The sequence below is a fragment of the Dasypus novemcinctus genome, chromosome 3, assembly GCF_030445035.2.
Source record: "Dasypus novemcinctus isolate mDasNov1 chromosome 3, mDasNov1.1.hap2, whole genome shotgun sequence".
Classification (NCBI taxonomy): domain Eukaryota; kingdom Metazoa; phylum Chordata; class Mammalia; order Cingulata; family Dasypodidae; genus Dasypus; species Dasypus novemcinctus.
The window spans coordinates 153546363-153572724 of NC_080675.1; the positions used below are offsets into that span (position 1 = coordinate 153546363).

Genomic DNA, 26362 nt, shown 5'->3' on the forward strand with positions numbered 1-26362 from the left:
TTATCCATTCATCCATTGATGGACATTTGAGCTGTTTCTACCTTTTGGTTATTGTGAATAATACTGTGGTGAACTTGGTATACAACTATCTGTTCAAATCCTGTTTTCAGTTCTTTGGGGCATATACCTAGGTGTGGAAGTGCTGGGTCATAAAGTAATGCTATTCTTTACTTTCTGAGGAATAGTCAAACTGCTTTCCACAGTAGTTACACCATTTTACATTTCCACCAGCAATGTACAAGGGCTCTACTTTCTCCACATCATTCTCAATGCTTGTTATTTTCTGCTTTTAAAATAAAAGTGGGTGTGATGAAAACTATATTTTGATGTAATTGGTTTCCTTTTTAATCCTATATGTTTAGTTTTTATGCATTTAAAAACATTTTTCTGAGGCAGGATTCCTAGATTTCATCAGATGTCAACGGCATCTATGGAACTAAAAAAGGGTAAATACCGTAATTCACAGTCCCAATGCTAAGGCCATGCTAATGACCCCAAGTGCTTGGTGCTCTGGGGACAAAGGGGTGAAAGCAGATGTTCAATACATTCTTTCTGAATGAGTGACTTGGAGTTCCTGTCATAATTACAGAATTACAGAAGTTTCTGAATTATATAATTTAGAAAGCCTTTGTTGTAATGATTTTCAAACTTTTTTGGCTATGACACACAGCAAGAAATAGATTTTCCTTTGTGGCCAAGAACATGTATGTGAAACAAGGTTTTTATAAAACATGACATACCTTTACTATGCATAATGACTCTTACATATTCCATTCCATTTTTTTCTTAATCTATATTATTTGGGTGGGCTGATAAATTTAATTTTTATTCAAAACAACAATATTGGCTCTCAAAAAGAGAGTTAATACCCAAAATAGTTTGCTTTGGAAATTAATGCTAGCAGATTTGGAAGCAAGAAAACAGAAGGCTGAAAGCCTTGGTATTCTGATGACACATATAATTAAAACACAAAAATGATCAACAAAAGAATGAATACTTATATTTCATTCTGGAGGTAGAGAATTTATAGTTAATGTGCAGAAAAAAGAAAAAAAAAGCCACATAAACCTAAGTCCTACTAATTAAAATTCACTTAATTACAGGGATATGAACACTTCTGATATTCAAAATTTCACCATTCTTTAAAGTGAGAGTCTTCAAAGATACTTTTATCCAAAAGTGAAAAGTTGAACTAAAGGTGGCATGGGAGAGGTCACATAATAGTCTATTTCCAAAACCTAGAGAAACCCACAAACTTCACCAACAAAAACAAAGGGGCAGATAGGCCAAAATCAAGGCAATTAAGGAAGGCAGCAGACCACACATCATTTTACTGCTAAAACCCATGCTTCTGGGGATAGATGTTAAGGGTGTCCTTTCCTCACTTCAGGCATTGTGGGGTCAGCGTCTGAGTATTTGTTTCTGTGAAATGTGTCTGAATATCAGGGTTCACTCAATACTTAAGCCAACATAAGGGAAACTGCCTCCGGTTTGAAGACAAACCCTCCTGGCCTCAGGATATAATCTGTGTGCATTTTTCTTTAGCTTCAGTGCATTTCCTTGGCAAGTCTACGCTGGTCAAAATACATCCAGAATGATTACAGGGATATCTTGATTTTTAAGAGGTCAAAAGAATTTTGCTCACACGGACCCGGATTCTCCAAACCAGTGAGATGCGAGTATCCACTGGTACCAAGTTTTCATGAATAATTGTCACCGAGGGAATTGCAGAGGATTAGAGACCTTTGAATGTAGCCAGTAAATTTCTGGGCCAAAAAGCCTCCTCTAAAAGCGCCGAAAGGTAAACTTTATTTATTTGTAGTGGCATAACAGTTTTCTGAAATCATCGCAGAACTCAAGATGTTCCTAATAAACTGGGTCCTGTAAAGCTCTAACAGCCAGAAAAACAAATTAGCTGTTACGGATACATCAGGGATTTGCATACACTGAGACCATACTTTACTGTCATCACCATCTACTATAATCTTTTTGAACTTCGGAATCATTTTTTATCAGTTAGAGATTAATCTCTTCCACGACTATTAACCCTTCAAGGACCGCCCGCTGATGTTACGCTCCTCGAAACACCTCTGCCCCCCTGCCCAGAGCAATGCTAGGGCAAAAGCAGCGGGGTCAGTCTCCCGAGGGTGGGGCGCGGGACTCCTCCCATTCATCTCGTTGTTGAAAACTGTTGGTCACGACCTAAACTAAATTGGTTTCTGGCCTGTTAAAGGGTCGTGACTCGCATTTTGAAAAGTAAAGTTATACTTCACTGATGTTACTTTTAGAAACAGAACCCTAGAGGGGATCTGGGTTAGTTAAGTGTCAGAGAACAAGCGGAGAAATCAGAACCCAAAAGGGAAACCTCGAACCGTGCTACCGTATGCAGGTTCCCAGCAGTCTCGCCTCAAGGGGAGTGGGCGTGCCCTTTCCCTCTATTCCCCGCCCACCTACTCAGCGTCTGCCCTGCGCGCAGCGTTGTGACCGCTGGGGGCGCTGCCGCGTGCGCCGGCGCCTGGCGGCTCCGCAGGGTGCTAGCGACGTGCCCCGCCCCTTCGTTAGCTCATTGCTGTGCGTCGCGGTCGCTCAGGGCCGGGACTCGGACGTGCAGCGAAGACTGTGCGACGGTGAGTTGGTCCCGGGAACCGTTGGGGATCACTGTCATTTGGGCCGCTGACGGCAAGGGTCGGAGGGCGGGTGAGCAAGGGTGGGCCCGAGACTACCTCTAAGCAAGTTTGTCCAGGGCTGCTCCAGGTTGTAGGATCTGAGGGTAGCTTCCGTGACCCTATAAACTGGCTGCTCCTCGGTGTGCGGGACCCGAGGGGAGAGGGAAGGCCGGTAGGTGGCCTCTTCTTTCACCCTGAGAATGTTTCATGCGGCCCCGAGATTAGGGCTTGGTGGGGCAGCGGTCAGGTCTCGGTTTCCTAGATGGGAGGACTATTTCAACTGAATTTTTACATTAGTGGGCCACACTTTGTTCTTAGGTAGCGAGCTCTCCATCACTGGACAGGTGCATTACTTCAGGTACCATTATTTACCTGTCTGAGTACCCTAATAGAGGGATGTGTAGTGTTCTCTGGAAACACCGAGGAGCGAGCAATGAATTCTGCCTGGGAAGTTGGGGAAAAGTATCCTAAAAGAGAAGTTGGGGGGGGGGGGGGGAAGGGTTCCGGAGTCTCTTAGCTCTAAAGTCATCTGATAGGCAATAGATTGGAGAAGAAGGTAATGTAGCTTGGTAGCTTATATTGTAGCTTGTGTCCACCCTCTAGTGGCACACTAATCTTGGATAATTTTCTTTAATCCCTCTAAGCCTCAGTTTCCCTATCAGGAAAGTGAAGATGATAATAAGAATACCTACTAAATAGGGTTGTTAGGGTTTGGTGAGCTAATGCATCTGTGCTCCTTAAGACATGACCTGACACAGTACATGTTCAATGTGAACTCCTTGCTAGAATCGCATCCTCGGCTTCGGGAGACTGCCTTTCTGGAATCTGACTGCCTGCAAACCTTCCTGCTTTTTTTTTTCCTCTCTTGCTAAAAGTGAGGTCTAGGTTGGAAGGGGAGAGGGCAGAGGTGTACCTCACAGGGCTTGGTGTTTAAGCAGAGGCTGAATACTATTCACTTCAACAAAACTGGCTTGAGCAGTCCTACCCTAGGCAGAACCCTGTTCTTAGATCACAAATTAATAAAGCACTACCAACCTGATTAAGATATTCATAGGTGAGGATTATTTATAAATAATTAAATAATTGGAAGTCTCCCCCTCCCCCCTTCTTATTGGAAAATCTTTACATGCCCTTTTCAGGTTTGCAATTTTAGGGCAAGTAGCCTGAACCTGGGTATCTTAGCTGTATCATCTCCGAAATTGTGCATGGATAGAATTGAGGGGCCTATCTTGGCTGAGAAAAAAATTACACCTTTATTTTCCCTAACCTCTGAGTGAAATTTAGCATATCCTTCAATTATGAATGCAGACAACAAATCACAACTTTGAAATTATGGTAGTTATTAAATTTCTGCTAGATCTTGTTATTTAAGGTGTTTAAATAAGCATGTGTGTTACTCTGTCATAGATTTGGTTTTTGTATTTAATAAAATTCTATTTCAGTATACTTGGTTTCCTTTATAATCCTATGTGTTTTGTTTTATGCATTTGAACAAACATTTTTAGAAGGGTTTTAGACTTTGTGAGACTGCTAGAGGGGTCTATGGACACACAAAATATTAAGAACCCTTGAAGCCTTAGATGTTAAGTCCGTAATTCTTTAAGTAAGGTAGGCTTGTGTTTAGCTGACCTAAGTCCTTGAAGACTTTGATGTCTTTTGGAAGAGATGTGTCTCTTTCTAGCCCCTGTCCCTGTTTATGGGCCAGCTGGCTCCTGTATTTTTGATTGAGATCCCTGCCTCATATGTAAGAACTTTGCTATCTTTAGATTCGCCTGTGTTTGCTTGTTGAGTTTTGAATAAATTATATTTAAAATTTAAAGGCCTTTGATTTTTCTGTCTGAAGAACAGCAAGGGTGAGAGATGGTGCTTTTCTGCAGTCAGTCTTAGGGAGAAGAAACCATGGGATGGGGTAGGTATTAGTTGATTCCCTGGGCACAAAGGGAGAGAGAAGACCACACCACCTGTAGGGCTTTGAGTCCTGGGCTCAAAGCGGGGATCCTGGGACTGGTCTATAAAAAGGTATTAGAGCAACTCTGTAAAAAAGGGTTGCCTTATTTCCTTGATTGAGGAGAAGTTCCTTCAACTCCCTCTGTCCTGATGACTCCCCATTACTGAAACCCTGGTGTTGTTTCCACAGAGCTGTCTGGCTTTTAGCCCTTCATCCTTGGTTAAGGAAATGACAAACCAGGTAAGGCATATGGCAAAGTGAAGAACATCAGTTGGTCTTTTCTTTGTCAAGTTCAAGCCCAGTAGATTGCTTGGGTGTGTAGTCAGGAAACATGGGATCTGATTCTTGCTTTGCTCTTAAAGGGCTGTGTGACCCTGGGCACAGGATTAGGTGGCACTAGTAATATGTACATCTGTACAAGGACAATTTTATTTGTGTTGGTACCACAGCTTACAGCAGGATTGAGGATGCTTAAGAGAATTTGTACACAAAAGCAAGAAAAAACAACAGGAGAGCTCATAGGAGAAATATATCTTCATAATAAGATTGGGAACTAAACAGGTTATGCAATCTATGTGATCCTACACAACTGAAAATTAAGCTGTAAATTGGGCTTTCAGCTTACTGGTGGTTAGAGCAGAAAAAGAAAATAATCTCCCAAGGAGGGGGTGGTAGTTAGGGAGGAGAGTGTACCAGTTTCTTTAAGAACTAATTTTTTTTTTCTGGTATGAATCTACAAGTTTTGCATGAGCAGGAGCTTGCAGGGTGGTCAGGACCACAGCTAGGAAAGTAGCTAGAATTATGTTGACTGTATATACTTGGAGGGGTGAGTTGGTGACCAAGGGGTGTTTTAGGGAGAGGCTATCTAAACTCTGACCATTGGTTTAATGTGGCTTTTGTTCTTTTTTTTTAGTACAGTATTCTCTTCAAACAAGAGCAAGGTAAGCAGCCTCCACCTGTGAAAAACTGTGTTGTCCCTGCTTGGTTTCTTTAAGACCTTTTAGCATGCTGACCAGACATACAGTTTCCAAGTATACTTACTTAGTAGAAGGATTGGCAGAGGCAGCCAACAACAAATACTCTTTTTTTTTTTTAAAAGATTTATTTATTTATTTTTATTTAATTCTCTCCCCCACCCTCCGCAGTTGTCTGTTCTCTGTCTATTTGCTGTGTCTTCTTTGTCCGCTTCTGTTGTTGTCAGCAGCATGGGAATTTGTGTTTCTTTTTGTTGCGTCATCTTGTTGTGTCAGTTCTCTGTGTGGGTGGCACCATTCCTGGGCAGGCTGCACTTTCTTTTGTGCTGGGCGGCTCTCCTTATGGGACGCAGTCCTTGTGCATGGGGCTCCCCTATGCGGGGGACACCCCTGCGTGGCAGGGCACTCCTTGCGTGCATCAGCACTGCACATGGGCCAGCTCCACACGGGTCAAGGAGGCCCGGGGTTTGAACCACAGACCTCCCATGTGGTAGACGGACGCCCTAACCACTGGGCTAAGTCCGCCGCCAACAAATACTCTTAAACAAACAAAAAAACTGAACAATTAACTAAAGAGGAAAAGCCAAGAGTCAAATGATAGACTGGAGAACTCCAGGCTGAGGAAAGCTTTCCCACCTAAGGAAGATAAAACTCTCATCTTCTTAGCTGCCAACATGAAAGAAGAAACCTCTTTGAGTCTCTGAGCTCCATGTGTGCCAGGTCACCTAGGGAGGTGAATTTGAACCTGGCCCTGAACTCAGAACTTTACATGAGGGTCATTGTGTGACCCAGTGGAGGACAAGGTCCTTTACTTACAAGTGCAGGGACTTCCAAAGAGGACCTTTTGACCTTTGATGAAAATAGAGGTATAAAGGGAGTTGAATTTCCATGAAGGGCAGAGTATGTGGGGAGGGCTGGGGGCTCTGTGGCAGTGGTAGTAGTGGGAATGGGAGTGGCAGACAGGTAACAGTCCAGTCTGGAAATGTAGCTCATCAGTGATACATGGCTTCCTACCTAAAGAGGAATGGCATTTGTGCATGGACTTGTCATGTGTCTTGTTTTTTTGCCCTAGCTAGATGAGTTGGGTAAGGCCTGGCGGCATTTGTGGAATGCCTAACAGAGCTCTTTCATTTTATGGAGGGCCTTTAGGCCAGGGGTTCTTAACATGGTGTCTTGTTAGCTTTAATTTAAATTCAAAAAAACATTCTTGTGGGGCTGTGCTGGTGCAGGTATGATATATTTATTAAATAATACACAGCAGAGTGTGGACTTAATAAGGGGACCATGGTTTTCACCTGACTGGAAGAGGGGTTCATAGAACAAAAAAGGTTAAGAGCCCCAGATTTAGGCAGTCTGACATTTAACCTAAGCATTCCTCCAAGGTAGCTAGTATAGGTAACTAGCAGACTAACAAGGCATGCCGGTCAACACCTTGTATGTAGCTTGTGCCATCCAGGTGGCAGGCTAATGGACTTGAGTCAGGTGAGGCTTATAATTGAAACCTTGTATCTCTATGTAACTCAAAGCTGTTTAAGTTTAATGCCCTTATCCTCACATTTTGGGAAGGACATTCATATAGCAGTATTGGGTCTGCTCACTTGATGGTCTGGCTTACCAAATATGCAGTTTGCAGACTTAGTATATAGGATGGACTGTCTTTAGCGAGGTTGGTTTTGAATCCTAACTCCCTTCTTTTGGTACCTAAAGTTTGGTGACTTTTGGCAAGCTAGTAGGTGTCTCTAAACTTCTGCTTCCTTGTCTGTAAAATGGGAATGATAGTAATAGTATCTACTTTATAGAACTATTGTGATTGAGATGATGCTTATAAAAGGATTAATGTAATAGTTTGTCCTTTAAGCATAATAAAGACATATGGAAGCTATGTTAGGTATCTTTTTAGGCTCATACTGTTTATAGTTGGATTGCCTACTGATTTCCAAAGATATCTAAGATCTTAAGTTTAGGTCTTGGGGATGGGAAGCAGTTCTAAAATGTGAGTTTAGTTTTAGTCAAGTGAATTCTAGGGAAGTGGACTTGGCCCAGCGGTTAGGGCATCCGTTTACCACATGGGAGGTCCACGGTTCAAACCCGGAGCCTCCTTGACCCGTGTGGAGCTGGCCCATGTGCAGTGCTGCTGTGCACAAGGAGTGCTGTGCCACACAGGAGTGTCCCCGTGCGTAGGGGAGCCCCATGCACAAGGAGTGTGCCCAGTGAGGAGAGCCGCCTAGCGTGAAAGAATGACGCCGCCCACATGGAGAGCTGACACAACAAGAAGATGCAACAAAAAGAAACACAGATTCCCATGCCGCCGACAACAACAGAAGCGGACGATGACGCAGCAAACAGACACAGAGAAAGGACAACTGGGGTGAGGGGGTGGGGGGAAAGGGGAAAGAAATAAATAAAAATAAATCTTTTTAAAAAAAAAAGTGAATTCTAGACTGCTGTATGGTGAGCAACATGCTAATGTAGAAGTCTGAAAACCTGAAATTCCAGCACTGCCTCCCCAGCTGGAAAACCTGTGATTTGGGGCAATTGGCTTCTTCAGAACCTTTGGTTTTCATATATGGCTCCCACAACTTCAATAAAGGTGGTATGGAAAGGTGTTTTGCAAAACTATAAAGTAGATACAAGTGCATGTTACCTCTGAATTGTTGGAACAGTATTTCAGCTTCATTCTTTCACACTGGATTTAGAAGTTGTGTGAATACTTTCTAAAGTGAAGTCCTTTCCATTCTAGCCCATGATGATGCCATTTGGTCAGTTGCCTGGGGGACAAACAAGAAAGAAAACTCTGAGACAGTGGTCACAGGATCCCTGGATGACCTTGTAAAGGTTTGGAAATGGTGAGCACCCTTTTCCCTAACATACAGCCTTGGAAATTGGGTCTTAGGGTTTTGCTTCTGGGCTTCCAAGTTGTGGTCAGATAACAATTGACTTTTTCTAGGCAAGAAATCAATAGCAGTGTGGTGTTATAAAAGCAGCTTATTTATTCTCACTTGCTTTCTTGTTATTCAGTATTAAAGCTCCATAGTTAAAAACAAACAACAAAAAAAACCCAAAGTTAAAAACCTGGCTGTTTTGGGGATTGTGTGGCTCTCCACCTTCTCTCTGGTTCTTTGTCTCACAGATGCATAGTCTCAGGGACCCAGAATTTCATATGCCAGGATCTGTGTGTTGTGTGTGAAGAAATCCATTTGTCTCTGTTCCCCGTTGAAGGCGTGACGAGAGGCTGGACCTGCAGTGGAGCCTGGAGGGACATCAGCTGGGGGTGGTGTCTGTGGACATCAGCCACACCCTGCCCATTGCTGCATCCAGTTCTCTTGATGCTCATATTCGTCTATGGGACTTGGAAAACGGCAAACAGATAAAGTCCATAGATGCGGGACCTGGTAAGAGTTTAACTTTTAGGGGAGATAGTAGAGTTCCACTATTCCCTTTCTAAACCCTCAGGAATAGATAAGTTTTACAGTTGAGAAGTTTTTGGATTTGAATAGGGGAATAGGCTGTGTGAACTGTATAGAACTTAATACCTTCAGTGGGATTGGGGTTAGCACTCTGATCAAACACTATTTTCTCTGCAACTAAAGAGATTAGTATCTATGCTAAGCAAGATAAATAAAAATTGCATATCCTTACATCCTTCCAGTCAGGTATCGCTGCCAAATGAATTTTGGTACTAAACTTATTTTTAAAAAATGTTTAGTTTTCAGAGCCTTTTGAATTTCAGAGTTGTTGCCTTGGGATTGTAGACCTGTATTTGGATGGTTCAGAGATTCCCTTTTTGCCATATTCTGAATTGATACACTCACTGCCTTATAGATGTCTAGGGCATAAAGCACTGTGTCCTTGTAAATCTCCATCATGATAATCTCAGTTAGTTATGATTAAGGTCCTGGGCATGCCTGGTTTCTAGTATGTGGTTGATAAGAAACTTTACAAAGAAACAAATTCACTGATAAATATATTTTTAAAAATACGGTAGGACAGTGTAATCTTGTCCATCAGCTTGTAAGTACCATCTAGGGTAATGGGAATTGATGGTTTCAGTGGACTGGGTTAATGTAGAGCAAACAGCATGACATTTCAGATTCTTTTTAGCCTTTTATTTACTTATAAATGACTGCATAGCATTGAGAATGTGTGGTGACCGCTAGAGGGGTACAGATAGCCTGGCATCTCTCTGGCATGCCCCTTTATGGGTTGATTATAGACAAGCTGGTTAGGTGTTTTAATACTTTAATTCCCTTGATTAGAGCACGAGGTGGATTTGCCTTCTACCAGTTATGCTCAGTAGCCACTATTGGAAAGAATGATGGTCCTAGGATTTGTTAGAATTCCTGGGTTGTCTGGAAGCTGAGTACATTTACCCTCAGATGCAATATTCCATGTCTAAAAATCTTATAGCTAGAGCTTTTTCAGAATACAAATTTCCAGTTCCTTATTTTACAACCACTGAATCACAGTTATCAGGGTGTGGGGCCTGGAATATGTATTTGGAAAACATTACCCAGACACTTTCTGACTCCCCAGGTGGTTCTCTTTACATGTGTCCTTAATCCTGCTCACGTTGCTTACAGAGGACTTGGATCCTCAAACCAGCCTGCAAAGTCGGCCAAGGAGTATCTTTAGAAGAGAGAAGAGGAGGCAGATCTGTTGCTGCCTTTTCATCTTGGGCACTTGAGCTAAGGTCACTGTGTGGTGTTGTGGCCTGTGAGCAAATCCCAGCTGAAAAAATGAGTGCTGGATTGGTTCCAGGTAAAAGGGTGGCATGTATATCCAACTTATCTTCACTGACAAACACTACTTTATCCTGGATGTTTTCCAAGTGTGTCAAGGTTGTAGAAGTTATTGTATGAAAGAAAGCAGTACTGAGAAGAGTAAAGGGTTGGGCTTATTTTCTTTTTAAATAGGAATCTGCACAAAACTGTACCAGGCCATTAAATAATAAATGGTTATTCGGTCGAGTAATAAAAGGAACCATTACTATTGACAACTAAAAAGCAGCTGAATTCATCTCAAGGTGAAACTACTCTGATAAATCTAGGTCTAAAGAATGTCAGGAAAGTGGGCACCCAGGTTATACCTGCCCTGAAAATGTGCATGAAGGATATGAACAGAGAGAGAGTGAAAATCCCAGAACCAGAAGAAGAAAGTGAGGAATTAGAAGAAAATGAAGATGAAGGTGAAGATCCTGCATTTGTCACCTTAACCCAGGCTGGAGCTTTCCAGCAAGCCACCATTGGAGAAGAACAAAGGTAGAAGTCCATTACAGGGGACTCTTAGCATCAGTTATCCAAATGTTCAAAGATTTTAAAAACAAAACAACAAAAACACTCTTTCAGTGATGGGAAGGAAGTTGGTGATTAAAATAAGCATTTGTTATGTAAATAGTAAAATAAAAAATCTTAGAATGCAAGGTTAAACTAAGGGGTAACAATTGTTCCTTCTATTTTGAGCATAAAGACAGTTGATACTAAAAGTTCTATGTCTTAAAACAGTTACTAGGGAAATGTAAAAGTAATTTAGAAATATAAGCATCATGTTATTAAGTTTAGAGGAATGAAAATCAGGTTTTCTAATAAACATTATTCCTGTAAACAGCTAATTATAAGAATAAGAAAAAACAATCCTGTTAGACTAAATGCTAGGAGGAGTAGCATTTAGGAGTAGAGATAGCTATTAAAAAGCAACTGCTTTGAGAGGTTGATTATAAACATCTGTTCAGATCTTGTTGGTAATTGAACACTTTTGAAGTAAAGTTCATTTTAAAAATATATTTTTAAAATATAGATAGAGTGGAATGATTTATTACTACTTTGGATATATGTGTTAAATTTTTCAAGAGAATTCTATTTTAGAAACTACCCTGAAATATGCTAGAGGCCCTGATGCCATGAGCCAAGCTCACAGGCCTTTCCTCTTTCACTCTCTTGTGGGCTAAGAAGGGAAAGGGAGGATCATGGTCGTGACCTCATTGACCTCTGCCCCAGGAACTGGGAGGGTGACTGGGGAAGGAGCCTTTCTCTTTCCTTTCCCTTTGATCTGGCAAGCAGTTTCTGGACTGGTGCAGGAGGGGGTGAGACTTAGGGGGTGTTCCAAGGGGGTGTGCCTGGGGAAAGAGGCCCACCCAGGCAGGCAGTAGAGGGGAAGATGGATAGTAGAGGGGAAGAAGGAAACCAGATTGTTGCTTGGGTCCCAGGCCCTGACCTGAGTTCCAGAGTTCTTTGGAATTGCCTGTGATGGGCAGAAGTTCCTGAGTAGCTGAGAAAAGAAATGTCCAACCACGATCAGTTATATACCAGGCTGCATGTGAATCTGGGGGTGCTTATATTTTGACTAAAGAAGTATTGCAGTGCATAAATAACATTTGGATATAACTCTGAGTTATATAAGTAAAAAACTAATCAATTTTTTTTCTTTATAACAAACAGTGCTCCTATTTCATATTATGCTTTTTCATATTATAGTTTTCTATAATGTCAGTATTTCTGCTATCTTCATTTGTTTATGGTCTTATTGAGGTAAAATTTCATCTCTATAGTATCATAAAATTCTACCCATTGTAAGTGTACAGTTCAGTGAGTTTTAGTGAATTTATATAATTGTCACTCCAATCGAATTTTAGAACACTTCTGCACCACAAAAAGTTCCCTTATTCCAGACAACCTTTTTACTAATTCTTCCCAGATTAAACCTCAGCTTTGCATTCTCTAACCTCATTCTATTTTCTGGTCACCCATATTCCAGTTATTAATTCCATGAGATTACACAATATATTTAGTTCATAGTTGTGCAAGCATACAGTATTTGTCCTTTTGTGTGTAGCTTGCTTCATTCAACATAATGTCCTCCAGGTTCATCCATGTTGTCATATGCTTTACGACTTCATTTCTTCTTACAGCTGCATAATATTTCATTGTATGTATACACCACAGTTTATTCATCGGTCAATGGGCACCTGGGTTGTTTCCATCTTTTGGCAATCGTGAATAATGTCTCTATGAACATCAGTGTACAGATGTCTGTTTGTGTCATTGCTTTCAGTTTTTCTGAGTATATATCTAGTAGTAGTATTGCCAGGCCATATAGGAAATCTATATCTATGTGGACTGCCAAACAGTCCTCACAGTGGCTGTTCCATTCTACATTCCCACCAACAGTGAATAAATATTCCTATCTCTCCACAGCTTCTCCAATACCTGTAGTTTTCTGTCTTTTTAACAGTGGCTGTTCAGAAAGGTGTGAAATGGTGGCTCACTGTATTTTAGTTTTGATTTGCATTTCCCTAACACTAGTGATGTGGAACATTTTTTTCATGTGTTTTTTTGCCATTTGTATTTCTTTGGACAAATGTCTATCTATGCAAGTGTTTTGCCCATTTTTTAATCGGGTCGGTTGTCTTTTTGTTGTTGAGTTGTAACGTCTCTTTATATATCATAGATATTAAACTCTTATCAGACATGTGATTTCCAAATATTTTCTCCCATTGAGTCGGCTGCCTTTTCACCCTTTTTGACAAAGTCCTTTGAGGTGCAAAGTTGTTTTAATTTTGAGGAGGACCCATTCATCTGCTTTTTCTTTTGTTGCTCATGCTATAGATATAAAGTCCAAGAAACCATCACCTACTATAAGATCTTGAAGATGTTTCCCTAGATTTTCTTCAAGTAGTTTTATGGTCCTGGCTTTTATATTTAGGTCTTTGATCCATTTTGAGTTGATTCTTATATAGGGTGTGAGATAAGGTATCCTCTTTCATTCTTTTGGTTATGGATATCCAGTTTTCCCAGCACTGTTGGTTGAAGAGACTGTTTTGTCCCATTAACATGGACTTGGTAGGTTTGTCTGTAAAAGTGAGAGTTTATTTCTGGATTCTCAATTTTATTCCACTAATTGATATGTCTGTCTCTATACCAATGCCATGCTGTTTTTTTCCCCTCACAAATTGATTTTTTTTTTAATTTTTAATTTTCTCACAAATTGATTTTTTTAATTCTTTATATTTCTCACAAACTGAACCATGCTGTTTGATCACTGTAGCTTTGTAATATGTTTCAAGGTCAGGCAGTGAAATTCCTCCCATGTTGCTCTTCTTTTTTAGAATGCTTTTGGCTATTTGGGTGCACTTTCCCTTCCAAATGAATTTTGTGATTGCCTTTTCTATTTCAGTAAAGTAGGTCGTTGGAATTATTATTGGTATTACATTGACTCTATAATTCAGTTTGGATATGACTGACATCGTCACAATATTTAATCTTCTAATCTGTGAACACGGAATGTCTTTCCATTTGTTTAGGTCTTCATTGATTTCTTTTAGCATTGTTCTGTAGTTTTCTGCACATAGGTCCTATACTCCTTTGGTTAAATTGATTCCTAAGTATTTGAGTCTTTTTGGTGCTATTGTAAATGGAATTTTCCCCAATTTCCTCTTCAGTTTGTTCAGTACTAGTATACAGGAACAATAATGATTTTTGCGTGTTGAACTTGTACCCTGCCACTTCACTGATTTATTAGCTCAGGTAGTTTCATGGTAGACATTTCAGAATTTTCTAAATATAGGATTGTGTCATTCGCAAATAGTGAGTTTTACTTCACTTTTCCTAATTGGATGCCTGTTACTATATTTTTTTCTTGTCTAATTGCTTTAGCTAGAACTTCTAGTACAGTGTTGAATAACTGTGCTGACAGTGGGCATCCTTGTCTTGCTCCCAATCCTAGAGGGAAAGCTTTCAGCCTTTCCCCATTGAGTACAATATTGATTGCGTGTTTTTCATAAATGCCTTTTATCATATTGAGGAATTTTCCTTCTAGTCCTATCTTTTGAAGTGTTTTTTTTTAATCAAGAAAGGATGCTGAATTTTGTCAAATGCCTTTTTCTGCATTAATTGAGATGACCATGTGGTTTTTTCCCTTCAATTTGTTAATGTGGTATATTACATTAATTGATTTTCTTTTTTTTTAAGATTTATTTCTTTATTTCTGTCCACCCCCATCCCCACCCCGCCCTGGTTGTCTGTTCTCTGTGTCTATTTGCTGTGTCTTCTTTGTCCGCTTCTGTTGTTGTCAGCAGCATGGGAATCTGTGTTTCTTTTTTTGTTGCGTCATCTTGTTGTGTCAGCTCTCCGTGTGTGCGGCACCATTCTTGGGCAGGCTGCACTTTCTTTCGCACTGGGTGGCTCTCACAGGGCGCACTTCTTGTGCACGTGGGGCTCCCCTACGCAGGGGACACCCCTGCGTGGGATGGCACTCCTTGCGTGCATCAGCAGTGCACATGGGGCAGCTCCACATGGGTCAAGGAGGCCCGGGGTTTGAACCGCGGACCTCCCATGAAGACGGACACCCTAATCGCTGGGCCAAGTCCACTTCCCTTAATTGATTTTCTTATGTTGAACCACCCTTGCATGCCAGGAATAAATCCCACTTGGTCATGATGTATAAGTCTTTATTCTTTCTTTCTTCTTACTTTGGAAATGGTTTGCACTTCTTTTTTCTAGTTTCTCCAGCTGTAAAATTATATCTTTGATTTTAGCTCTTTCTTCCTTTTCAATGTAGGTGTTTAGGGCTATAAATTTCCCTCTCAAGACTACCTTCATTGTATCCCATAAGTTTTTTTTTCTTCCCCTCCCCTTCCCTCCCCTGCCCTTCTGTTTTTGTGGTCTGTGTCCATTCAATGTGTCATCTTCTGTATCTGTTTCTCTTATTCTTTTTTCTTCTCTTCTCGTCTTTCTCCTCTGGGATTCACCAGGATATGATCCTGGGGACCTCTGATGTGGAGAGAGGTTCCCTGTCAATTGTGCCACCTCAGTTCCTGGTTTCTACTGCGCTTCACCTTGACTCTCCCCTTCATATCTCTTTTGTTGCATCATCATCTTACTGTGTGACTCACTTGTGCGGGCACTGGCTCACTGCACAGGCCCTGGCTTGCTGCACAGGCACTTGGCTCGCCACGTGGGCAGTGGCTCGCCATGCAGGTACTTGCATGGGCACTTGGCTTGCCATGCAGGCATTCAGCTCACCATGTGCACACTCATGGGCACTTGGCTCACCACGTGGGCACTTGGGTGACCATGAGGGCACTTGACTCGCAACATGGGCACTTGCGTGAGCACTTGGCTTACCGCACGGACACTTGGCTCATTGCACCGGCACTCTTTCTCTTCTTTATCACCAGGAGGCCCCAGGGATCGAACCTAGGTCCTCCCGTGTGGTAGATGAAGGCCCTATCACCTGAGCCACATCTGCTCCCCCCCACCCTAAGTTTTGATAAGTTGTGTTCTTGTTTTCATTTGTCTCAGTATGTTTACTGATTTCACTTACAGTTTCTTCTTTGACCCACTGAATATTTAGGAATGTGTTGTTCAGCCTCCATAGATTTGGAATTTATCTTTTTCCTCTATTATTGACTTCTAGTTTCATTCCATTATATTCTGAGAAGGCACATTATGTAATTTCATTCTTTTTGTGTTTATTGAGACCTGCCTTGTGACCTAATGTGGTCTGTGCTGCAGAAAGCTCAGTGGGCACTTGAGAAGAATATATAATCCACTGTGTTTGGGTGCAGTGTTCTGTATATGTCTGTTAGGTCTGGCTCATTTATCATCTTGTTCAAGATCTCTCTTTCCTCATTGCTCTTCTATCTACTGATGTGAGTGGTATGTTGAAGTCTCCAGCTATTATTGTAGAAATGTCTGTTTCTCCCTTCAGTTTTGCTGGAGTTTGCTTCACTTATTTTGGGCACCCTGGTTAGGTACATAGATATTTATGACTGTTATTTCTTCCTAGTAACTTGTCCATTTTATTAATATATAATGGCCTTCTGTATCTTTTCTAACTTTTTTGCATTTAAAGTCTGTTTTGGCTGGTATTAATATAGCTATCTCTGCTCTTTTTTGTAACTTTGTGTGGAGTATTTTTTTCCATTCACTTTTAGCCTGTTTGTATCCCTGGATCTAAGGTGAGTCTCTTGTATGTAGCATATGGATGGCTCATGTTTTTCTATCCCTTCTGTCATTCTTTTTTTTTTTTTTTTGTGATTATAAATCATTTATTTTTTATTAAAGGATCATCACATTTTGAAATCCCCAAACAATATACTGAATTTCTTAGTGTATCTTCTTTTTTTTTTTTTTTTTAATTGACTTTGTAATAATATTACATTAAAAATATATATGTGAGGTCCCATTCAACCCCACCCCCCCCACCCCCCCTCTCCCCCCCCAACAACACTCGTTCCCATCATCATGACACATCCATTGGATTTGGTAAGTACATCTTTGGGCACCTCTGCACCTCATAGACAATGGTCCACATCATGGCCCATACTCTCCTCCATTCCATCCAGTGGGCCCTGTGAGGATTTACAATGTCCGGTGATTACCTCTGAAGCACCATCCAGGGCAGCTCCATGTCCCAAAGACGCCTCCACCTCTCATCTCTTCCTGCCTTTCCCCATACCCATCGTCCACCATGTCCACTTTTCCCAATCCAATGCCACCTCTTCTATGTGGACATTGGATTGGTTGTGTCCATTGCACCTCTATGTCAAGAGGAGGCTCAGATTCCACATGGATGCTGGATGCAATCCTCCCATTTTCAGTTGTAATCACTCTAGGCTCCATGGTTTGGTGGTTGTCCTTCTTCAACTCCATCTTAGCTGAGTGTGGTAAGTTCAATAAATCAGATTGTAGGTGCTAGAGTCTGTTGAGGCTCAGGACCTGGCTATCACATTGTCAGTCCAGAGATTCAAATCCCCTAAATATATCTTAAACCCCAACATTAACTGCACCTCCAGCACATTAGCATGAAAGTCTTATGAAGGGAGATCCCATCTGAGTCCAGATTCATCACACATAAACACCATTTCCAAAGAGGGGCCATCTGCCCTGGTAGTTAACCCCATCGGCCATGACCATAACTCCCATGGGTCTCTTTAGCCTTCAAAGGAACCAATATCTGGGGGTTGTATCTGCTTTATCTGTCTCTCTGACTCTGCTCAGTTGTGCATGAGGGCAATCCTTCTGCCAGCCTCCAGACTCTTTTTTAGAAACTCGTAGCCATATAAACTCATTTCTCCTTTCCATTTCCCCCTTACTTTAGGTCAAACAGCATTTTAAAGTCATATTATTTTATGTAGACATGGATATTCTGCTGATCCGCATTGAACCTTCCGTATAAGGTCCTTTTCCAGTTGCATCATCAGTTGGTAGTTGATAGTGGTCCCTCGTTGCCAGGGAGGCTCGTCCCCGGGTGTCATGTCCCACGCTGGGGGGAAGGCATTGCATTTACATGCTGAGTTTGGCTTCGAGACTGGCCACATTTGAGTAACATGAAGGCTGACAGGAGGAAATTCCCAGGCACAATGTTGCTCTAGGCCTTGTTCTTATTTTAGGTTTATCAGCTCACAAGCATAGTCATTAGCATCAGGGGCTCACTGTTGAACCCTTACTCCCTCCCGGTCCCCGCCGCTGTACCTGGGAGACTGTCGCTGCTCCCCTAGGGACCACGACAGAGCACCACTGGCCAGGAACCCAGTACCCCCCCTGCTGTGGTTTTTAATTGTTGCCACTATGAGTATATCCAAACATTACCATGCACCCTGGACATATGTTCTGTACAGCTCCCTGTCAGCCATCTATCACCTGTCATTGGTATCCCATACCAGTATCCCTCCATCTTCTGTCATTCTTTTGATTGGGGAGTTTAATCCATTCACATTCAGTGATACTACTGTAAATTCATTATTTACTCCCACCATTTTATTCTTTGGTTCTCATATGTCATATCTTATTTTTGTCTGTCTTTTCACTCTTTTGGGTATCATTTCTGCTATTCTTTCTTCTGTACTCTTCTTAAAACCTCTCTCTCCTGTCTTTTTCTTTCAGATTTTAAGGCTCCCTTTAATATTTCCTGCAAAGGTGAATTCTTTTTTACGAACTCTCTTAGTTTCTGTTTGTGAATATTTTAAACTCACTTTCATATTGGAAGGACAGTTTTGCTGGATAAAGAATTCTTGGCAGGCAGTTCTTCTTTTAGTATCCTAATTGTATCATACTGCTTTCTTCTTGCTTCTGTGATTTCTGATGAGAAATCCACACTATGTCTCACTGGGTGTCCCTTGTGTGAGATGGTTTGCTTCTCCCTTGATGCTCTCAGAATTTTCTCCTTTATCTTTGACGTTTGATATTCTGAGTAGTATGTGTCTTGGAGTAGGTCTATTCATTTTTATTCTTATAGGGGTATGGTGTACTTCTTGGACATGTAGGTTCATTTCTTTTTTGAGAGTAGGGAAATTTTCTGCTATTATTTCTTCAAATATTATTTCTTTCTGCCTCTTTTCCCTTCTCTTCTGGAACTCCTATGACATGTATGTTGTTGCATTTTGTGTTATCATTCAACTGCCTGAGCCCCTGCATGGTTTCTTCCATTCTTTTCTCTCTCTCTCCTTTTTTTTCTTCAGTTTTAGCTGTTCTGTCTTCTGTGTCACTTACTCTTATATAATTTTGAGTCTGCTGTTATATGCCTCTAATGTGTTATCTCACCTAATTGTGTCTTTCATTCCTATGAGCTCTGTTACTTTTTTATTCAGATTTCAAATTCTTCAGTATCTTTTTTTTTTTTTTTTTGAGGGAAGCCAGTACTCAACCACTGAGCTACATTGGCTTCCCTGAATTGTTTCTTTTTGTTTGTTTGTTTGTTTTGTTTGTTGTTTATTTTTAATTTTTCAGGAGGCACCAGGAACAAAATCCCGGGACCTCACATGTGGGAGGCCGATGCTCAACCACTCAAGCCATATTCACTCCCTCACTGTCTTCTTGATGTCCTTTATCTCTTTAGCCATATTGTCTTTTAACTCATAAATTTGATTTTGGAAGTTTGTGTGCATCTTGTTGACTGGTTGTCTCAAATCCTGCATCTCTTCTGGGGCTTTGATGTATTCCTCTTCTTGGGCCATTTCTTAGTATGGCTTGGGATTTTTTTTTTCTTGTTTGCTCATTGTTTTGCTCATTGTTTGCTCGTTGTTTTTGCTTGTTATCTCCTCATCTGTTTTCCTTAGGAAGCATCAGAACCGAACCCAGGACCTTTCATGTGGGAGGTGAACATTCAACTGCTTAAGCCACATCTGCTCCCAATTTTAAGTTTTTAATGATGTCTAGGCATTTTATTAGGGTGGTGAGTTTACTCAGATGCTAGATTTCTTTCTGTTTAATAGAGATTTAATGGCGGGAGGCTGTGTACTACTGCTGTTCTCATTCTTGGTTCAACCTGTTCTGGGTCTTTAGGATTGTCCCTGTTAGTTGCTCAAATTTGGGCGTGGACCCAGTAATGGGTTGCAGATCTACTTCCTAGGGCCTTGGAGAGGGCGGCTGTTAAGGCTAGAAAAAGTCTTTCTAATTTCCTCACATTCAGTTCCTTGGTCTGCCAGCATGTGATGCTCTTTGGGAGCCCTTTCAGTTCAATGCCAGTTGGAGTGTGTTTGCTGCAACAGGGACAAATCATTGTGACAGAGGTTCCTGCCTGATGGCTAAGAACCTCGTAATTCAAACTTTCTCAGAGGCAGTTCTCCAACCTTTGCTGGCAGCCCCCTCCCTTTTCCCTGGTAGGAAATAATTCCACTCCCCTTGCATCCTCAACAAGCAGTCCCAGTCAGTAGAGAGGGAGATTGAGAGAGTCACATCTCTTTAGTCGCTTCCGACTCCCAAGGCAAACAATGGTGCAGCCCTTCCCAGCCTGGAAGGATTTGTGGGACACAGCAGACCAACTCTGTGGGTCAAAAGCTGAGTCAGCCTTAGGCTGTGTCCCTTTCTCTCCCCTTTCCTGGGGAGGTGGATCCCTGGGGCCCCCTTTATCTGTAGCCATTGACCCAAGGCCTGACATTTCAAAAGTGTCTGTAGAGTAGGGGAGGGTGCTTACATTTGAGGCTGTGGCTTTTATCTCAGAGTTTTGCTGTCACGATTCTTTTCCTTTGCCCCCTTCTTGTTTGGGCAGTGTCCAGCCTTCCCCCTGGTGTACTAAACCCTAGAAGATTTTTTCCCAGGCCATTTCTGCCTATCTAGCTATGTTTATGGGAGAGAAGAGTTCCGTGTCTTCCTAGTCCACCATCTTCCGAGAAGTCTCTTTATTCTTCCTTTGACATAGTGTTTTTGGAGTTCATCCATGTTGTAGCATGTGTTAGTGGTTTGCTCCTTGTTATTGCCGAGTAGTATTCCATTGTAAGGATACACATTTTTTTTAAAAAAATCAATTTTATTGAAACATATTTATAAACAATACAATCCATCCAATGAGTACAATCAGTGGCTTTTGGTGTAATCACAGAGTTGTGCATTCATCACTTCAATCAATGAGAGCATTTTTATTACTCAAATAATAATAATACTAAAAAACAAAAATACAAACAGCAAAACTCTACCCCTTCGTAGTTACTTCTCAAGCTCTCTATCCTTCCCCTGCCATATATAACTGTTAATTTATTTCTGTCTCTAATTTATGGGCATTTATATTTTATATAGATGGAGTCAAACTATATGTAGTACCATTTGTCTAGTTTCTTTCACTTAACCTATTTCCTTTTTTTTTCTTTACCATTGATGAATATTATTAATATGTTACTATACACTATTGTCCATAGTTTGCTTTGCCCAAATATCACCCTGATAGTGACATCTTATAACATTAATGTATATTTGTTCTGTTTCAGAGAAAAACATTCTTATATTTGCAGTATTAATCATGCTTATTTTTCGCATGATGGTTTGCTATGCTATCTAGTCCAATAATTCGTTTTTGAGCTTTCCTTCTAGCATATACAGTACCTTAGACTTTCCCTTTCAACTACTATCATTATCATTTATTAGTGCTGCTAATTACAAACACTATGATGTGCTTTCACCATTTCTATTCATTCCAAAGATTTACAAACAAAAAATTGTTACCAATTCTTCTAAGGTTATACCTCAGCTTTCCGTTTTCTAACCTCATTTTGTTTTCTGATGACTTATATTCCAGTTATCAACTTCAAGAGTTTACTCATTATATTTAGTTCATAATAGCAAAATCATATGATAATTGTCCTTTTGTGTCTGGTTTGCTTCGTTCAACAAGTTTTTGAGGTTCATCCATGTTGTCATATGCTTCATGACCTCATTTCTTTTACAGCTGAATAATATTACATTGTATATAAGGATATACCACATTTTGTTTTTCTGTTCACCATTGATAGACATTGTGTTAGCCAAAGGGGTGCTGATGCAAAATACCAGAAATTGGTTGTTTTTCATAAAGGGTATTTTTGGGATAGGAGCTTACAGATACCAGGCCATAAAGCATAAGTTACTTCCCTCACCAAAGTCTATTTTCACATGTTGGAGCAAGATGGCTGCCGACGTCTGCTAGGGGTCAGGCAGGATTCCTCCCTTCCTGGGACTGGCTTTTCTTTCCTCTGTGTCCTTGCTTCCTGGGGCTCCAACTTAAGGTGTCAGCATCAAACTCCAACATCAAAACTCCAACATCAAAAAACCCTTCAACTCTGTCCTTAGCCATGCCTTTTATCTGTGAGACCCTACCCACCAAAGGGTGGGGGCTCAACACCCTACTGGCACAAGAGGTTTACATAATTAATCAAGTGAACCTATGAATCCAGTATAATCTAGTGTACCCAGAGGAAAAGATCAGTTTACAAACATAATCCAATATTTCTTTCTAGAATTGATCCATAATATCAAACTGCTATAGCCATACAGATTTTTTTTCCAGTTTTAGGCTTCTATGAGTAATGCTGCTGTGAACATTTATCTGCAAGTCTTTGTGTGGAGATAGGTTTTTATTTCTCCTAGGTAGATACCTGGGTGTGGAATTGCTGGGTCGTATGGTAAATGTATGTTTTAATTTAAGAAACTACAAGACTGTTTTTCAAAGTGGCTGTTCCATTTAAGTTCCCACCAGCAGTGGATGAGGGTTCCGGTTTCTCCACATACTTGCCAACACTTGGTATTGTTCCGTCTAACTACTTGTATTAAAACATAAGAAGCCCTTAACCTAAATTGGTAAAGAATTGGCAACTATACACATAGTTTTCTGAATCAGGCCACTGTTTCTCTGTTTTTAAAAAATGTATTTTTTTATAAAACTATAGTTGTTGTTTTTATCAATACATGTTAATAAAGCATACAGTTCATCCAAAGTGTACGATCAATGGTATTTGGTATAGTCACAGTTAGGCATTCATCACTTCAGTCTTTATTAGAGCATTTTTTTAAGCAAATAAATTTTATTGATACATATTAATAAAGCATACAGTTCATCCAAAGTGTACAGTCAGTGCTATTTGGTTTAATCACGTAGTTGTGCATTTTTCACATCAGTCATTATTAGAGCATTTTCATGATTTCAATAATAATAATAATGAACAAAAAACAAAACAATCAAATGAGAAAATTCTTCACCTCTCAATCACTCTTGGCTTTGCCTGCTGTACATAGCTGCTATTTCTGGCTATATATTGTAGTTTTAAAAAATTAAGAACACCTTTTCTCACTGTGTTTTTTTCCCTTTTTTTTTTTTTTCTTCGATTTAGTGGATGCCTGGACTTTGGCCTTTTCTCCTGATTCCCAGTATCTGGCCACAGGAACTCATGTGGGGAAAGTGAACATTTTTGGTGTGGAAAGTGGGAAAAAGGAATATTCCTTGGACACGAGAGGAAAATTCATTCTTAGTATTGCATATGTAAGAAAACATTGCTCTCTTCTCTCTCACTGATTCTTCATTACTCCTCCAGCCTGAATATCCCTTGGCATTGCTCTTGTCAGGCAGCTACTATCTTGCTGGTGCGATTTGGCAGCTGGCCAGCCAGACCCACAGCCAGCAGGAGATTGGCTTGTGTTTGGTAGGGATGGGTGCATGGCTTAATAATGTGGACTCTCAGAGTGTCTGTTTCTCCATGTTTTCTGAGCAGAGTCCCGATGGGAAATATCTTGCCAGTGGAGCCATAGATGGAATCATCAATATTTTTGATATTGCAACTGGTAAACTTCTGCACACGCTGGAAGGTATGGCTAATTATTTTATTTTATGCAAAGTGGGTTATTAGATACCAGAGAAAGAATTATTCTTTCATTAAAATGCCATTAAATGGCAAATGAGCATTGAATTATTATTTTTTTAAAGATTTATTTATTTCTCTCCCCTTCCCCCCCCCCCCCCCAGTTGTCAGCTCTCTGTGTCTATTCGCTGCATGTTCTTCTGTGACCGCTTCTATCCTTATCAGTGGCACTGGGAATCGGTGTTTCTTTTTTTTTGTTGTGTCATCTTGTTGATGTCATGTTGTTGTGTCAGCTCTCCGTGTGTGTAGTGCCATTCCTGGGCAGGCTGAACTTTCTTTCGCGCTGGGCAGCCCTCACAGGGCGCACTCCTTGCACGTGGGGCTCCCCTACGCAGGGGACACCTCTGCGTGGTAGGGCACTCCTTGTGCGCATCAGCAGTGCACATGGGCCAGCTCCACATGGGTCAAGGAGGCCCAGGTTTGAACTGCGGACCTCCCATTTGGTAGGCGGACGCCCTATCCATTGGGTCAAGTCTGCTTCCCGATAAAGATACCAATCTCTGTTGGAAATCTGAAATGCCTCCATGTTTGAATCTTGTCACTTATAGTTTTAACCTAGTTTTGGTGAATTTTTTTTGTGTTACTATATCTTAGCTATGTGAATGTCTCATTTCTGTTATGTTTGGTTCTAAAGAACTTTATTTGTATTGAAAAACAAATCCTTTTTGTTGATAATTTGAAGATAAATGAAAATACTATCCTTCTCACAATCCCCATCAGTGCATCTGCTAATCAGAGAGTACCACATTAACATCTTTGTCTCTTAATTGATAATTTTTTACCCAATTCAGGGTCATCTTGGGTTTTTACTTAAATATTTGTGCAAGTCCCTAAACATTCATCTAAAGCAGGGGTTGGCAAATGTTTTTGTGCAGCCCTCAACACAGTATGATTTTTACATATTTTAGTGTTTGTTTAAAAAAAATCACAAACACACACCCCCAAAAAACAAGAAGAATGTGCAACAAAGACCATATGTGGGAGAGCAAGTGCAGCTCAGTAGCAGAGCATTTCCTTCCTGTGTATGAGGCTCCAGGTTCAATCCCCAGTACCTCCTGAATAAAAGACTTTATGTGGCCTGCAAATCCTAAAATATTTACTATCTGTCCTTTACAGAAAAAGTACCTGATCTAAAGTATTTCTAATACTGCATTAGAAATGCATTCTTCTAATTGTCTGAACATACCATAGTTTGGCCAACTCTGTCTTACTGGGCTTTGTTTTCTGTTTTCTTTTTGCTAATACATGTGAACATCCTAGTCTTTATATATATCTGACTGTTTTTTAGAATAAGTTTACAGAAATGAAATTGACTAGATTAAATAGTATGAAACATTTTTACCAATTTAGTTGTTCAGATTGTTAACCAGTGTTAAATAAAACCCAGCTACTCATCCTGGAACATAATATGTAGAGTTGTTTTAAATCAAAAGCATGTTAATTGCAAATCAGGGCCTGTAATTTGAAGCATCTTCCTCTGTGACTTTTTCCATTTGGGACTCATATTTAAAGTCAGTGGTTTTCCTTATCTTTAATATTTGTGTGCTGGTGTATATTTCCTCACTGGTAGTCACACAGACCTCTCATTGTGTATCTTGAGTATGACTGCCTGTCTCTGAATGGTGGGGGCCACATCTCTGAAATGAAATTGACATCTACCATATATCCTGTACCATAAGTCTTTCTGTCCCAAGTGGCTAGGAGTTCTGGGAACAGAAAGTGCTGATTTAATATTTATGTTGCATTCCAGAAAAGTTATAGCAGTTTATGGTCCCTTTAACAGTGTGAGTTTCTCAGTATCTTTCCCAATAGTTAGTATTAACATTGTTTGATATTGGCAATTAAAGTTATCCCAAAATATTTTTTTTCACTTGATATTGTTAAAGATCAAAAAGATTGATTATATACTGTGTTTGTGAGAGTAGGGGGAAACAGGCCTGTATATGTTGCTACTAGGATATAAATTGATACTACTTCTTCAGCAGGGTAATTTGGCAAGGCCTATTCAGATTAAAAGTCAAAACAAGGAGCAGATTTGGTTCAAGCTGTTGAGTACCCACCTCCCACATGCCAGGTCCTTGGTTCAGTTCCCCATGCTTCCTGAAACACCAAAAACAAACAAGCAAAACAAACAAAGAAACCAACTCAGGGAAGCCAGTATGACTCAGTGGTTGAGTGCCAGCTTCCTACATATGAGGTTCCGAGTTCAATCCCTGGCCCCCGGTACCTCAAAAAAAAAAAATTGAATACATGCTTTGATCCAGAAGTTCTGCTGCTAGGATTTTATCCTGTCAATACTCATACATAATAACATGTACATTAGAGCATCATGATAGCCAAGAATTGGAAATGACCTGAATGGTACATCATACAGTGGAAAAACTGGGATGCTCTAAGATATTTAAAATGGAAAAGGCAAAGTACAAAAGAATGTACAGGTTTTTAAAAATCTTTTTATTATAACATAAAACAGAGGTATAGAAAACCATGATTCAAATTAATGATATAGTGGATTATTATGAGGTAAAAACCATTCATGTCAATAAATAGAACTTTGCCAGCCATTCCAGAAGCCCCTGCATGTGCCTGTCCTGATGAAAACCCTCTCTCCCTTCCCCATGTCCTGATTTTTATTGTAATCACTTCCTTGCTTTTTAAAAATAATTTTATCTCGTAA

At 40.5% G+C, this 26362-nt stretch overlaps 1 protein-coding gene across 3 annotated transcripts in view; it reads left to right on the forward strand.

The window, feature by feature from the left end:
- The first annotated feature begins 2551 nt into the window (after nt 1-2551).
- Nucleotides 2552-26362, forward strand: part of SKIC8 (SKI8 subunit of superkiller complex) — a 29714-nt gene continuing 5903 nt past the window's right edge. The window contains exons 1-7 of one of the 3 annotated variants that reach the window (XM_004480384.4): nt 2552-2627; nt 4804-4854; nt 5528-5555; nt 8329-8434; nt 8808-8980; nt 23161-23309; nt 23539-23632. In XM_004480384.4, the coding sequence (XP_004480441.1) occupies nt 4843-4854; nt 5528-5555; nt 8329-8434; nt 8808-8980; nt 23161-23309; nt 23539-23632 (562 nt within the window). In that variant the 5' untranslated portion in view covers nt 2552-2627; nt 4804-4842. Of the gene's footprint in view, nt 2628-2658; nt 2698-2769; nt 2839-4803; nt 4855-5527; nt 5556-8328; nt 8435-8807; nt 8981-23160; nt 23310-23538; nt 23633-26362 lie in introns of those variants that run through there. The other 2 variants (XM_004480386.5, XM_004480385.5) reach the window with 2 other exon arrangements.